The sequence below is a fragment of the Lethenteron reissneri genome, chromosome 33, assembly GCF_015708825.2.
Source record: "Lethenteron reissneri isolate LAM-NWPU_2019-01 chromosome 33, ASM1570882v1, whole genome shotgun sequence".
NCBI classification, from domain to species: domain Eukaryota; kingdom Metazoa; phylum Chordata; class Hyperoartia; order Petromyzontiformes; family Petromyzontidae; genus Lethenteron; species Lethenteron reissneri.
This window is the reverse complement of record NC_083811.1, coordinates 14,532,805-14,549,235: the sequence shown is the minus strand read 5'-3', so window position 1 is coordinate 14,549,235 and position 16,431 is coordinate 14,532,805. Positions and strand designations below refer to the sequence as shown.

General features: G+C 43.5%; 1 protein-coding gene across 1 annotated transcript in view; it reads right to left on the bottom strand.

The window, feature by feature from the left end:
• LOC133350371 (receptor-type tyrosine-protein phosphatase O-like) overlaps positions 1–16,108 on the bottom strand; it is a 73,926-nt gene extending 57,818 nt beyond the window's left edge. Inside the window, 3 exon segments of the mRNA XM_061564683.1 lie at positions 411–575; positions 1,911–2,190; positions 15,611–16,108. Coding sequence (XP_061420667.1) covers positions 411–575; positions 1,911–2,190; positions 15,611–15,667 — 502 coding nt within the window. The 5' untranslated portion in view covers positions 15,668–16,108.
• Positions 16,109–16,431: the final 323 nt, after the last annotated feature.

Here is a 16,431-nt window from a genome sequence, read left to right as displayed (position 1 = left end):
ATCTACACATTTACAATTTTAGTATGACATTTCATTGGTAATTACATCCAGAATCATCGGGCGATTTTTCCAGAATTACTTGCGAAATATCACTCTACTCAAATTGTAAATGTTGTGAATTTACTCTCCAACATAGCAGTGGGCTGAAGTAGCAACTAATATGCACGTTTTGTTGACGTGACAAACCTGACTAAGTGGCTGTGCCGGATGGTGGCGTGTTAACGGCACATTTATACTTTCACAATCTAACCCTAAAAACCTTTATTATGAATATTGGTCACGAAAGCCTGCGTGTATTTAATTGTGATTATTAATTGCATTGACTTGAGATGGAGCTAAACATTCAATGTGATGGTTAAAAGGTGAATAATTTTTTACCCCCCCCCCAACAAACTTCCAGCGCATCTCACCCATAACGTAAATGTGGACGATGTGGATGCCCTGTGTGTAGGAGATCTCGAAGCCATCGTAATGCGCCTCAGACGAGCGGTTGGGAGGGTTCCACGTGACGAGCGCCGCCGATTCACGCAGCTCCGGGATCTCCTTCACCTCCGCGTGCACGACACCCGGGGGCTCTAAGCCGGTCACACACGCGCACACACGCACGCGCACACACGCACACACGCACTCGCACACACACGCACGCGCACACATGCACACACGCACGCGCACACACACGCGCACACACGCGCACACACACGCGCACACACGCACACACGCGCACACACGCACACACACGCACACACGCACGCGCACACACACGCGCACACACGCACACACGCAAACACGCACGGTGAGGAATGAACCTTCAGCTGGTGACATTTAAGATAATGGTTTACATTCTTCACACCTTACCTGAGAATGGGTCAAGTGCAGTCTATAACGCTTAAAACAGCCCAAAAAGCATTTTCGCAAATTATTTGGTGATGCTGCTGCCAATGCCAATGCAGCAGCATCAACCAAACATAGACAACTGATTAGCATGGTTGGCTACGTACGGCATGAAAGATGTTCACATACGCAAATAGGGTGCACAAGCACAATCAACAAAAACAATTCTGCCTTTTTAAATATATTTAATTGCCAACGTTTCCAGCAATGGCCTTGTACATAGAACATACAGCTGTGAAGAAGCGCCATTGCATGAAAAGTCGCCGATTTTATACATGTTCTTTCAAGGCAGCTTTGTTGACGAATGTGTTGAGTTATTTTTATTTGCTGTTTTAAGTATTATTGTTTTGTTGCCTCTTCAGCCAATTAATCAAAGCCCATCATTGTCTAAGACAACCGGTGCGGATTGATGAAATAGCACAACATGCTCGGACATTACTCGATAACGCCCTAACATATCGCATTTGTGATGGTTCACAAAGTAATTGAAATGAGTCATGAGATAGCTTCTATCAATCTCGACAAAAAAGAAACATGTTACAGTAAAGGTGAAGCTGCATTTTATTGACCACCTGGAGCAGTCAAATACATTGCACCCGTTTGTCAATACGCCGACGGATGAAGGCTTCCCCGTGCAGTGCCACAGACATAGACCATACTTCACCATGCTGGTTAATGCGAGTTGGTGAAGGATGGACCCACGACTGGTTCGGTTATTGCTCGCCACTGTGGCTGAGGAGCGAATGCAAATCACCGAGTTAACTGCGAAGTGCGCTGACCACTGCGTTTCCACTCCCCCTGCTCCATTTTTCGGATTATTTGTTATAATAAATCATTTGTACACGCACATATGCAGCTTAACATTTCAGGGGGAATCAAACGAGGTTTCAAGCAGATTGGCAATAATGCACGTTTATGAGAAATGACTCGTTAAACTTGTCACCAAGCGCTCAGTGAACCATTCAACGAAGGCTGCGGCACCGTGCGACGAATGCAAACGGTGCAGCACGAGTGCATACTCGTGATGACGGTGGCGTTGGTCGACCACGCGGCGACAGAGGTGTTCCCAGAGGCGGCCCACAGGGAGACGGTGTAGCGGAAGCCTGGGAAAACGGGCCGCACGTCCAGAGCGGGGCCTGTCGGGATGTAGGGCAGCGGCGGCGTGCGGAGCACCTCCCTGAAGTTCTGCTGCACGGTCAGCCACGTGCTGCTCGCGTTGGCAGGCACCTCGCCTGCACGTGCCCAGACGCGCAGGCTCCGCCCGTCCTCATCCTCCTGCACTTCGAGCAACTCAACAACCTGCACGACGCAAGCACGGACCCCCCACAGGTCACATTCATCGTATATATCTGAGCATCCCATTGGCAGACTCCGATTAGCACGGTTAGCTATGTACGGTGCGAAAGAATGTCAAAGTACATCGCATGTTAAGCATTTGCCTAACTGTACAAATACAACCTCACAGTGTTCTTGAATACTGCCACAATAATGAATGGCAGGCTATTATTTTTGCAGAGTTCTGCTTACTGAGAGTAAATAGAGGACTGGTCGAATAATAAGACTTAGTTCAACCTAATCTTACAATTGTGCTATGTTGAAACAAAATGTGGAATTGTAAACTTGGTACGTGAATAGTTTCCATGATTGGATATTGGGTATTAAGCAAACCGTATAATTAGCAACCAGAATTCGAAGAACTACTAGAATTTGCATTATTTTGTAAAAAAAAGCCAAATGCCAGAAATAATGGATAATTATTATTAAAAAAAAACTTGCACAGGTATTCCTATAGTAAAAATACATTAGAGAAATACTCTACATTACACATTTACAGTGTAAAGTATATTTACAAAAGCATATGCATAGGAATGAAGGCTTGTGGAGGATGAAGAGGATGGCAGAATGGGACAAGGAGCACATGGCGAGGATTGCAGTAGAGGTGAGAGAGGAGGGAGTGGCGATGATGATGACGAGATGCATAGGGGTCAAGCAAGGTCAGCAGGTCAGTAGAGGCCAGGCGAATTGTATGTATGTTGAACTTCTTTAACATCGTACTTAGCCGACCGTGCTGATCGGAGGTGCAGGGGAAGTACAACAAACTAAACACAAAAAGCATTTTTAAAGAAATGGGTTTCAATCCAGATTTGAAATTGCATAGCTCCAGTGGCTTCCTAATATCGGAAGGAAGAGCATTCTAGACAGCTGCAGAAGTGCATCTGAATTGTCTTTGTTCGATAGCTAGCCGAAAGCTGCTGTGAGGATGACCGGAGTTCGTGAATTGGTTTATGTTCCTTGACGAGATCAGTAAATTGTCGTGGCCGTTAGTAACGTTTAGGATACACGCTATGTTACGTTTTATATTTTACAAAAAAATCCACTTCGTAAGCCGTGGTATATTACACTCAACAGTTGTAAGGTTTGGGTTTGAGAATCGGTGATGTGTGAATAAAAAGTGGTTAGTATACAATTATATACAGTATAAAACACTTGTCCACATACACAAGGACACACAGTTGAACAAATGAGAATGACTTCAACAATAATGAGGAATTGGCAGCTATTATTCGCTAAAGTGGTGAGGAAAAAAATTACCTCTGCCAAGAGTTGGTCTGGGCCACCAGCCAAATGGGCACTTGAATGGTCCTGTAATCAGGCCATCACATGGCCACCAACTCCCTTATATCACAATTATCGCAACATTCACTTATTTACTGTGGCTTTAGAACTCTCTCCCCCCCTTATACCAGCACAAAACATCTTGGCACCCATTACACCTGCATGGCATTGCCCACATTGTATCATCTTATACCAGCCAGCCACTGCCAATCACGTAAAAGCCTTCCATGAGTTCATGTTTTCTGCATCACATGCCCCATCTCAACCTATGTAACATGTCATGGGACAGCCTGCATCAGCCTCTTGCACATGCCGAGCACAAGCCATCCCCATCTATCCCACATTTGTAGAGATTTGTCCATCTTCATATATTCTGGCCACCTGACCAAATTAATTTAATCAAGCAGTCAAACGCTTGCAGGCAGTATACCGATGAATGTATGCAAATGCATTAAATTTACAAAGCTTAGCACATCTATGGTGGGCAGCAATAGTCAGTGCCGGTCGCCACAATATAGAAGTGCCAACTTGTTTTTTTGTACAGATAACATTTTGAAAGTGAAATGGCACACCAGTAATCCACCGTGGTGGACGTCTCAACGTGGGATATAGGCCAACGAAGCATGAACAGAGGCACTTCCAGTCGTATGTCTTTAAATGCAAACGCCTTTCCACTGACTTCCCGTTACAGTGGGAACTTGTTTGGATACACAATATTATATGTATGTTGAACTTCTGTCACACCGTACGTAGCCAGCTTAAAGGGGTCCTACTGACAAGATGGTATATCGACGCACAAGCAGAATTCATGGCTGAGAGACCCCCTGGAACGTGGCAGGCCAGGTTTCTGCCGAGCAGTTTCAGATAAATTTTACCGTGGGGTGACCATGAGAAACAGGTGGCTCATCTCGCCACGCGCTCCCAGGGCCTCGACGCAGGCACTGAGCGCTCTGTTTAAATTGGCCCTCGGCCAACCAGCCCTGCCCGCTGTGAACCCAGACTTGATGGGGACAGGCCCCCTGCAACATCACTCCCTTCCACCTGATCGGCTTGTATACCTCGTTAGCACACACCTGATGTTGTCTCAAGTCACTTGTGCGAGCTCATCCCTATTTTCTTGGTTCTTTCGATAAAGTCATTAAAAAAATATCTTAATTTGGAGCTTTCGTGACTGCAGGGATTACTCTTTAGTTCTTTCGGTAAAGTCACGTATAAAGATACAATAATAAATTAAATAATAGTATGCTATTATGCTATTATTTAATTTATTATTTTATCTTTATACGTGACTTTACCGAAAGAACCAAAGAGAAAAAAAGAATTTCATAATAAAAAAAAATTTAAACTAATAAAAGCAAAAAAAACATAATAAAAATAGTAAAATGAAATTCCAATTAAAATTATAAATAAAAAAATAGAAACTAATAAAAGCAAAAAACTCACGACGTTTCGATCGCAACACAATTAATTTTAATTCACTATTTTTACTGGGGTTTTTTGCTTTTATTATTTTCAATTTATTATTTTTAGTTTAATTTTTATTAAAAAATGTTGTATTAAGGAAAAATTGTTTTTCCATTTACGTGACTTTACCGAAAGAAACGAGAATATAAATTCCTGCAGTCACGAAAGTTTTAAGTCAAAGCTCATCCCTAATTGGTCAAATCTTTTCAGAAAACTCCTCTACCTCTGAGACCTCCTTTACCAGTGGCAAAATATATTAATAGGTTTTTATCCTTTCAACTGGCATCATGGTTATTACAAGGCATCATGTTTGCAATAACCACAACACAAGCAGTCAAAATGCAAACAAAAAGAACAACTCTGATGATGTTAATGATATGCACTGTCCTTGAAGTTGATTGGTCCACTGCTCAAACCAGTCTTCATTGTTGTTGTTGGACCAGATGACGCCAAAAGTCGTACCTGGTCCAACAACAATGGAGACTAGGCTCTAAGAAAAGCTTTCTCGGGTGTGGACCAATCAACTTCAAGGACAGTGCATATCATTATCATAATCAGAGTTGTTTATTTTTGTTTGCATTTTGACTGCTTGTGTTGTGGTTATTGCAAACATGATGCCTTGTATAAAGGTGTCAGTTTTTGTACCAGTTGAAAGGGTAAAAACCTATTACTACTTCTGTACCTCTCTCGAGGCTCCTTGAGTTAGATACCCAACCCCGGTTGACCCCTCAACCTCTCACTTTGCGGGCCCCAGCTTGTGTCATACATGGCACTCGTGGTCCATCACACGAGTATGCAAAAACTATTGAAGTTGGTAAACACGGTTTGATCATGGAAATTTCTACTTCTAAAACAATTTTAAAAAATCTTCTCGTGTTATAGTGCCATGCCAAACTTATGGATTTAATGTAGGTTAATCTTCGTTTGGTGATGTTGTAGAGCAGCAACTGTAATTTGACATTGAGGTGGTTGAACCAGAACATTGCATGTATCACTGTCATGTCTCCTTTGTATATACGAATCGGGCATTGAGTCGCGTTATGTTCCATGGTCTGTTCAGGGTGACCACAGTCACACCGGAGAGTTTTTAATTTTACATTCATCAAATATCCTCATCTGCCATGGTTTGAGCAGTGGATGCTTCGTATAAGATCAAAGCAAAAGATTTGCACCGGGTCTTTCATGATGTGTGTGACTTCTTGTGATTTAATTCCACTTTCCAAGGATAATTTTAAGTGCCTTATAATTAATAACAATTTTGATATATTTGAGCAAAGCAATATGAAAGAGTTATTATTGATATATACATGTACAGCAGCGCTTCTGTCAATTCAGATTGATGTTGTATTTATATTTAACTTAATTACCTTTAAAAAAATAGATTTAATATTGCGATTATGATTTGCTAGCTATTTTTTCTTTCGCGTATGTGTTGTTTATTATTTATTTATTTCACTGTTATTTGTTGGGTATGTCGGAGATGCGGTCGTGTTTTTGTTCATGAAACCCCATTTAAGAGTTTCTTGGCTCACAGGGTAATTGAAAATAAATTGAACTGAAATGTAATAAAAGCTAGCTCAAGGGGAGTGACTACAATCAGTCCCTCCAGAAAAACGCGGAGTTTTTTGGTGATTGTTGCGGGCAAAAATCGTTGATTATGCGGCACGTTTTCTTAAAAAATGCGATGGAATATGCGGGATATTTATGCAATTTTATGCGATAAAATTGCGGGAACTTGCAAAAACTGCGGTTTGATGAAAAAGAGAAAAAAAAGTGATTCCCCCAACACCCTATTCACTAGGCTACTACTTTAATGTAAAGAGTAATTTCTTATTACTTCCTATGATAAGCAAGCATACTACATCACAGAAAGTGCTGGGAATATTTAAGTTCTCATCTTGTTTTATTTCAGACCTTAACAAACAGATGGCTCAAACTTACAAAACATTGAGTCGAACAAGTTCTGTAGCTTTACAAAATGAATATGCTACAACTTCTGTAAAAATGAATAAATAAAATATTAAAAAATAAAATGTGTGCTTCCTGTTTTACAGAGGTAGCTATACAAAACAGACATCTTCTGTTAAAATAAGTGTTTTCAGTGCACAGTAACGTAAGCAATACAGTAACAGTACAGTCTTACAGTAATGTAAATTTACATACTACTAACAAAAAAGTGCAATCTTTCAACTGTAAAGTTGCATAAACTACTGAATAAAACTAACTACGTAGCCTCTAACACTTCATAACGTTCCCATGGCAACAGGGGGAATGGCTTCGCTTGTGTGAAGTAAACGCAATATTTTTCAACTTTCTGCTAAAATATATGTGACTTATTGCAACGAAAATGCGGGGATTATGAAATCATGCAAGCCCGCATATTTTGCGCGCGGAAATCTGCAATTTATGCGGCGAAAGTGCGGCGTATTTGAAAAAACGCGCCCCCCGCATAAATATGCGGACTTTGGCTGATTTTGCGTGGAATCTTGCGATCGCATAATCGCGTTTTTCTGGAGGGACTGTACAATGTTGCTTGGTATGTATCAGGATAACACGCAATGGTGGAGGCATACAAAAGCCAGGAGACGGCCAGGACGTGAACAGCTTGTCAGGCCCAAATGTAGGGACAAAGATATCGAGAGTAAATTGACAGGAAAGGGAAGGGAAAAGAAGGCAAAAGACATTGCACGAAATAGCCGTGCCATACTGAGTACCCTGACCACCTATAACCCAACAAGGGGCAAATGACAGAAGAGAGTTAAAGAAGGCACATCCACAAGCAGTGGCCATATTGTATATACAGTGATTATAGCCACAGATCATGTCAGCTCACTCCAGCCATGAATTGGACAAATATAAAGAAGAAACGGAGCAGAACAACCCTGATCCAAAATAACATGAGTGTAAAGCATGGTAGTAGAAACATTAAGAATTGTTATATGCTTAAGATAATATTTTAAGCTAAAAATATCATTTAATTTTGCTGCAAATAATTAAAATCTGGAGGAACAAAATGTCCAAATCATGCACTTTAAATACAATTTTATTTAAAGTGGTACAATCAGTTCTTGCGTACATATAATGAACATTGCTTAATTAAGCTTTGAAGAGCTAATAAGCACATACCAGAGAGGAAGGAAACAGAGACGGCTCTACCATCATTTTACTCAGAGACATAATTAGACTCCCAAAATGATTAAACCCCTAAGCACATAAACAGTAACGGACATTGAAGAGTTTACCTCATAAAGTATCTCTTCACTCCCCTAAGTTTACAGCAGTAATAACAGTGTTGCAATAGCACACTCCTACCGAGACACAACAAGTACAATCTATGGAGACAAAGCAACATTTACACTTAATAAGATGTAGATCCATAGCTTCAAAACGGCATATCGTTCACGATGACATCGTAGAGAAGCCCGTGCCACTTAAAAAACAAGTGCCGACTGCGCTAGACAAGAAGAGACCAGTTTAAAAATAAATGTAACTGCAGGATTAATAATGACTGCAGGCACGGGCCCTCGCAAACCTCTTCCCTCCCCGCATGCCTCCGGGAAAGATCAGCGATGCCACCGTCTCTCCGAAAGGCTGTAATGTCGCAAAGCCCCACGACATCTCTCATTAAGCGTGCCCTGAGGATCTGGGTACGCTTTACTGCTTCTCGACCAAACTATGGGTTTCGCCTTTCTTGGCTGGTAAACCCACACGTACATCTGTGTTTTACACAAACATACATAGTTTTGTTCTCGTGCGTCTTGAGTTTTTGGCCTGGTGGATTTTTTGGGGGATTCTTTTCTTAGCCACTGCTCACAAGCCATAACATAGGGGGATTCATTCTAAAATATCCATTGTTTGTTTTTGTTTTCTCATTAACAAAAGCCTCCAATTCAAATCGGACAGCTGTAGATGCACAGCCCACGTGCATATGTATCGACAAGATGAAAGTTTAGTTTTTTTGGATTGTGTCTTCTCATAGGGGATGATGGTGATCCCCTGCACTCCACACGTATCCAGAAGACGAGCGAGAAGAGAACCGCTTACCTGGGTGACATCACATGGACACTGGCAGTGTTGCCCCTATCATGAACAATGTTGCGTGTTTGTCCCTCACACATAATTGCTCCGGTATGTCGAGATCTGTGGAAGGGCACTGACAAAGACGTGAGTGTGTTGTCAAGCTCAGAATCCCCTTTGCTGCAACACAGACATTTCATCCATAGCCACAATGTCATTATGACAGAGAAGATTATTTGTATTTCCTCCTGCTGAAGATATGCCACTGCTGTATTCCTTAACTCCTGTGTGTGTGTATATAGGGTGGCCCAAAAGTCAGGACACAGGATAATTAAATTTATTTTGACACTGGTATTGAACAGAGGAGGACCCAAAGAACATTCAAACTCCGAATATACAAGCGTTAGGGTCGAGATTGAACCCACGACCTCCTGTATACCAGGCGAGGCAGTTAACATCTCGCCACCGAGAGATGCTAATAACTCTGTGTGTCCTGAATTTTGGGTCACCCTGTATACGTTTCCTCAACAGTGTATATCTCTTGCACCTCAATATGCTTTGTGAACATAACGCTGCCTGTGATAGGCTTTTGGTCTCAAGAAAAAGTTGGGTGCTTCTTCTTATAGAACCAGCCACATTCAAACGGTCTACTTTTTAATCTAGTTTGTCTTTTTAAAAGTTAGTAGAAATAGACATTTCTATTATTTATGCACCCACGGTGCTGAAATACAAAATTACGTCACGAGGTCAATAAGCGCACGATACCATTCAGTTTTAGACGTGGGTGGTGGGGGGGATGTGCTGGGGGGGTGGAAGGAGGTCAATTGGGGTCACGTGAGGTGGAGCCATTAATGGTCAAGCACAGAACTGCAAGCTCATTAACATTCATAACGAAAAAAACTCACCACATTCAACAATAACACTGCTGTGGCCTTGAAAGGAAAACATATAATAAGCAACGTTTTCGGCCAATGGACCCTCTTCGTGGCACGTAAATAGAGAGGCCAGTGAGAACGAGTGGAGGATAATTAAATCAGAGTTGAAAGCTGCATTTTACACCATGGGGCCTGATAATAAATAAGTTAATATATTTCGTTGTTGCCTATTATATATGTTTTGTTCCTTTTAAGGCCACGGTGATGAATGTGTTGAGATCGTGTCGTTATTTGTGCTGTGCACCACCGCCAACGCAACAGTATCACCAAATAATTTGTCAATATTCACAAATACTATGCATGTGCTCATGCCTGAGAGATGAACCATGTTCATGACATCACAAAGAGCTCATGCCATCACACATCCATGTTTGATTGTACTTTATTACATTCCTTACGACCATGTGGAGCACATCTCCCTGCACGGTTGGCTAAGTACGGTGCAGAAAAAAGTTCAACATACATGAAACATACAATGCATCCAATGCCTAACGTTTAAGTAGCAACATTGAAGACTCTAGGAGCCAAAATAAGTAAAAATTGGCAGAAGATTATTTTGAGTGGCCGCTTAATAAAATGCCTCGATTTTATTTTATTTTTGCTCAATCAAAAAAAAGCGAGGTCAACCGCATTGTAAAATCATGATTAATAAACCATAATTGATGGAGGAGTCTTGTCACAGTTGCTGAGAACAGAAGGTTGTAATAGAAAAGTAATGTACACCTTCTTGTTTTAAGAGCTGAGATTTTTGCCTGACAACCAAGTTACCCAACCACATGATACCCGTCAATCGGCTACCTGTGAGGTCCCCATTGTAGCTGATTGGATTACCCATTGTAATTGATTGGACGACCCATTGTAACTGCCCGGAGAGTACAGCAGAGGCAAGGAAATTCAAGAAACGTCCTCTATTGTTGCAACTGCCGCGCCGGGCAACTGAATTGCAAGCCAAGTGTGCGAAACGATACACCACGTATAAGATAACAGACACAAAAACGCACAGGAATGTACATTTATGTTCATTGTTATACACAGGGGGCGTCTATTGGGGAGTGCGGGCTGCAGGGCCCAAGGTAAATCACGGTGTGGGCCCCCCGAAGCCATCAAACTAAACCGGAAGTGTTACAACTGACGCCGTGACGTCGAAGCGCGGGGCCCCCCAAAACACGGGGCCCGGGGCGGTCACCCCAATTCACCACCATACCACAGGAAAAACTCTGGTTATACGTCATTGTCCGTGCATAAAACTGATAACTGGCATTTTATATTTGTTTTACAATGTGGTTACTGATCTTGTCCTTTGTGTCTAGAATTGCAGTCCCAGATTGGTGAAAGTGTTGCAGAAAATGTGTGAAACTGCTTTAGAAAGTGGTCAAAATGGATGAGAACCAAGAGGACAGGATTCTGCCAGGTTTTTTTGTATTTGCAATTCACAAAATCAAACTTGTCCTGCTTGATGACACGCTGGCAATTTTTCATTGTAGGATTGTAGAGATGAGTAAGACCAACAGTGACTACATCTCTTTCTTATATGCCCTCCCTTCAGAAGAGACTACTGCTTAATTTCCAAAAAAGAGCATGAATCAAGGATACATGTTTACACACACAGCAGTATAATAGTATTAACAGCCAAGGCACATACTAATGTATAATTTATTTAAAAACAGAGTTTATGCCATTGGAAGCAAGATTGATTTTATCACCAGATAATGCTTTTTTTAGTCTTGCTAATTTGATGTTTAAGGATGTTAGAGGTGCTTTATGGCGATTACACAGTGGTCAGATGTGTCATTTAGTGTAGTCACATCAACTGTGTGTCAAGTTAGGTCAGAAGTCACGTACACAGCTGAAGTAGCTATAGAAATCTGCGACAGTCTGATCTGCGAGAAGCACAGTCAACCAATCGGTCAAGGTTGTTCTCAATTGACATACATTCAGCTTCACCGTCAGTTTCATTTGTAGCGTGGCTCTCTTGCAGTTATACATTGCTGTGTACAAGTCACCAATGACAATGACCTAAGCACCTTATATACAAGTTTAATGTCAGTTGTAGTCAGATTAGAGAAGAGTTTTGAATTATTATCTGCATGTGGTGAGCGCTTAAGCACAACCACTTAATTTAGTGGAGGGAGAGAATCGCAGACCCAGAGAAGATCAAAACAGTGCCAGAGGTCTCAGGATAAGGGTGGTGTGAAACGTATATATGTATGCATGTTGAACTTTTTTCGTACGTAGCCAACCGTGCTAATCAGATGTGAAATAGACAATATATATGATACTCTCTGGCTCTTTCGGTAAAGTCACGTAGATAGAAAAAATAACTAAAGAAAACATGACGTTTCGGTCAGCCACATGAGAGCAATTAACATACGTCTGAGACATAGCTTAACATGAGAAGAGAAGCGTTATTAACCAGAGTCAACTGCTGCAGTATAGCCAGGGCACTTACACCTCCGATTAGAATGGCTGGCTACGTAAGATGCGAAAGAAGTTTATGCATAAACATCATAGCCAAATGCCACTGTTCCCAAATTTGGCCTCACCGTTGCCCCCAGCAGTCATCTGCCCGGAGCTCCTTCCAGGAATGAACCAGCACAACAGATGACTCCAGATTATACACCTGCTGCTAAGGTCACCTCCCACTAGATATGGTCCTTGGCACTGTCAGGTGGCCGGACTGTGGGAAATCGCTTCACTGGGGTGCCCTCACAACGGGTATGGCCACCATGGGAAGAGACTCCGACTGCAGCAAGGGCAAAACAGAACTGGATCAAGCGCTGGCTGGCAACCTCAACCAGGTATAAAAACCAGGGGGAGCCCCTTTACCACACCTCGAGTATGAGGTATTGGTACTTTTCTTGGCAGTGTGTTAAGACACCGGTGTTAAGGGCACCTATTACACCAATGCTGTAAGCCACCTACCATATTGTCTATTCTGTATGGGTTAGAGATCTGAACGACCCAACGCAGAAGATCCCTGGGTTTCATCTTCCACGAAGCTCATGCTCCACCATAAATAGTATCCACGGCACAAATCATGGCAGTAGATGCGGACACCTGATGCACAAATGGACAATTAAAAACTCTCCAGTGTGCCACTGTGGTCATCCAGAGCAGACCGTATAACGCATAACAACGCAATGGCCTATACACAAATAGGAAGGAGACATCACAGCGATACACTCCGCTGCTCCTGACGCGGTTATTTGGCTTGATCACCTGAATGTGAAATTGTATTTGTTGCTCTGCATCTACATAAGCCATACGGAAGAAGAAGAAGAAGATATCTAGGCCATAGAAAAACAACTCGAGAGTAAACGTCTATCCTTTGAATAAATGCATCCGTTGACGGTGCTCACAATTTACATCCAATATGGAAGCATTGAGCAAACCTAAGCGGAGAAGTGTCGCAAGCTAAATCAGGAAGGGACTTGTGCAGGATGCCGAGGGAGGCTACCAGGACAAGGGCAGTGGAAAGGGCAGCCAGGAGATCACAGCCAAGGGGGGCACCTGAGACCAGATGGTGAGCAGTCTGGCGGTCAGATGTTAACTGTGCAAAGGTTCAGGGATTTGGCAGGAGGAAGTGACGTTAGACGTGGTGGCATGCACAGAATGTGCCACGGTGACCTCGAATGATATTGGATGTAATACCCAGCATGGCCATTACATAAACTCGGATTTTCGAAGTGGTGTTAATAAGTACTGTATATCGATTATAAAAGGCTTAGCATTAATTTTAAAATAACCAGACCGAGCAGCACTGCTCAACTGTCCTTGTGGGGATGACTAAAGCGGGAGTATTGGATGTAACATCTCCATGAATAGAATTCTATTTTTTCATTTGATAAGCACATTGCAATATTCATAATCCTATCTGGATTGAAGGCTATAATCATAGAATGTAAACATAACCCTTCAATGTATGGGACTGCTATAGTGCAGTATTCAATACAAGTGATCCGGAAATTGTCTAGTGTTTAAATACACTTTAATGTTCTTCAATGAATTGTATTACTATGCTTGAGACTCACCAAACCTCAATACTCTTTATCAGGGAGGGTCATGCCAAGTTTTTGCAGGATGTTTAATCCCAATTGAGTAATTTTGAGCATTGAGATATATTTAACTTTACATGGTGTTTTTAGCTATGGAAATCCATGTAGAACAGGTGGAGAACATGCAAACTCCACACACAAACGCGCCAGAGTCGGGAATCGAACCCAGGCTGCTTTTGATGTGACGCACAAGGAAGGCGCCACCCTGCCGCGGAAAAAAATAAGTTTTATCAATGACATGGAGGTCCCGTGAGTGCAAGGGATTGTGAGTCTGCAAGTTTACACGAGCAAGCTAATGCAACAGAGGTTGAATGGGGGCCTCAGTGTATTTCCTGCCCCGGAACATCTGATACACGAGGCTGGGTCTGATTTCATTCGTGAACCCGGGTGGGAGGACGAGCGAGTTGGCGGTCAGTGGTGGAAACTAAAAACACTCCCCTCCCACACATACAAAATATATTACAGGGATTGTAATGCATCCCACATGCTCTTATTATTACTACTACAGGTGCGAGCCACGGCTAGTCAGGGAGAATGTGACTCGCACGAGTGGAATAATGCACTTGGTTTATATGAACGGCATTTCACACAGAAACTGGCGAATTTATTCGAGGGTGCATTTATCTCAAAAGCCCCGCAGTATGACAACGCTCTTTAACTGCATGAGCATTTACTTAAAGCTGACAACTGTATGGAAATAACACGGCATTTTGTTGCTGTTAACGTGCCATTCAGTACTTAAATGTCGATTTAAAAAGTAATTTCTTCGCAACTGCTTTTTGTGTTTAGTTTGTTATCATTCCCCCACACCTCCGATTAGCACGGTTGGCTACGTACGGTGCGAAAGAAGTTCAACATAATACATAACCCCACTGCAGTATATGCAAATTAAATTCGGAGCATGGCATAATTCGCATCCCGTATCTAATCGCCACGTGCAGAGATAAGTAGCGGCAGGCCTGCTCATTCGCGAGTTGTCAAATCCTTTGGCTGGACACCGCTGGATGCGTCTGTGAAGACGAGATGCTCATGATCCCTGCAGAGACATCGCGATTGGATGAAATGTCTCGTACGACACATTTCCGATGTCCGCCACCACAGCCATTGTAGTGAGGTGTCTCGATGGGCCACCACCTGGGAGTGCTGCACGATGCTGGAATGCCCCCACCACCACCACCGCACTCCCGCACCCTGGGCTACCACCACAGCCAGGGAGGGAGGTTTCTGGCTGGGCCATCAATCCACCTGGGAGTGCTTCACGGTGCGTGAATGTCACCACCACCACCGCAGCAGCAGCAGCAGGCCGTCGCTTACAACCTCCACCCCCTTGCACGCGATTGTGAGATGGACCGACTGATTCGTAGATTTGCATTCCGAGGACAATGTAAGCGCTTCCCAGAAGACCGTGTGGCTGATGGGATGTGTAGAACAATGCGTTATTTCCAGATTATTTATTTTGTTAATTGTATTCTCAACAGCGATGCTAAATTATTATTTCGTGTTATATTATGAGTGATCCTGTGCCGCATATCAATTGCTCTTCGGAATGCAAATTGTATAAAAAAAAATGCAAGTCATCGAGCAATTCCCAAACGAATCTCCGGTTAATTCGCACGGAAGTAAGTCGCATACCGTGATGCTGAGAAGCGCGCAGAGGACGACGCAAGGCGCCGAGGTGAGGAGCGGCATCTCCCTCTCTGTCTTCTGAGCCCAGCTCGCTGCTGCTGCTCCTCGTGGCTTGGGCGGTGGGTGGGGGGGCGCAGGAAGCCGGCCGGGGCTGGGCGTGGGAGCCAGGCAGCAGCAGCAGCTGCAGGATTCCTCCCTCTCTCGGAACCACCTATTATCACCCGACCCGCCGCGCCCGTCCCTACCGTTTCGTTTGGCCCGTGGCGCGCACCGACCGCGGTCCTCCGCCTGCTGCTCAATCAAGCGCGCGGCACGATGAGATGATGTGTCATCTATCGGAAGGCTTGAATGTTCCTGCCGGCCTTTCCCTAATGACGCCGCCCCCCACCACTCACCCCCCCCACCTCCAACCACGCAGCGGCGATGCTGCCGCTGCTGTTACTCGGCACGGTGATGCAGCAGGCGCGCTCTGCGCTCTCCCCCGAGACGCCAGCTGACTGACGTCAGCCTAAAGGATGAGCGGCTCAAGCTGCGCGCGTTCAATTGGAACGACGTTGCGCACATCAGATGAGATGCTCTATTACACACACACACACACACTATTACATCGCTTTACGTGCCCACTGCTCCCCGCATCACTCTCTCTCTCTATGCACGTTGTGTGGAGCACGGGGGGGGGGGGGGCTAGCCAAAACACTTCGCGTTTGCAATGCTTTGTGTGTGTGTGGTGAATCAATTATCCCTATATCGCAATGCAGACATTTTACGATACAAAGTCTCGATGGCCGTCTGCGCTGCAGGTAAATCATGCACACTGTCAAATTCAC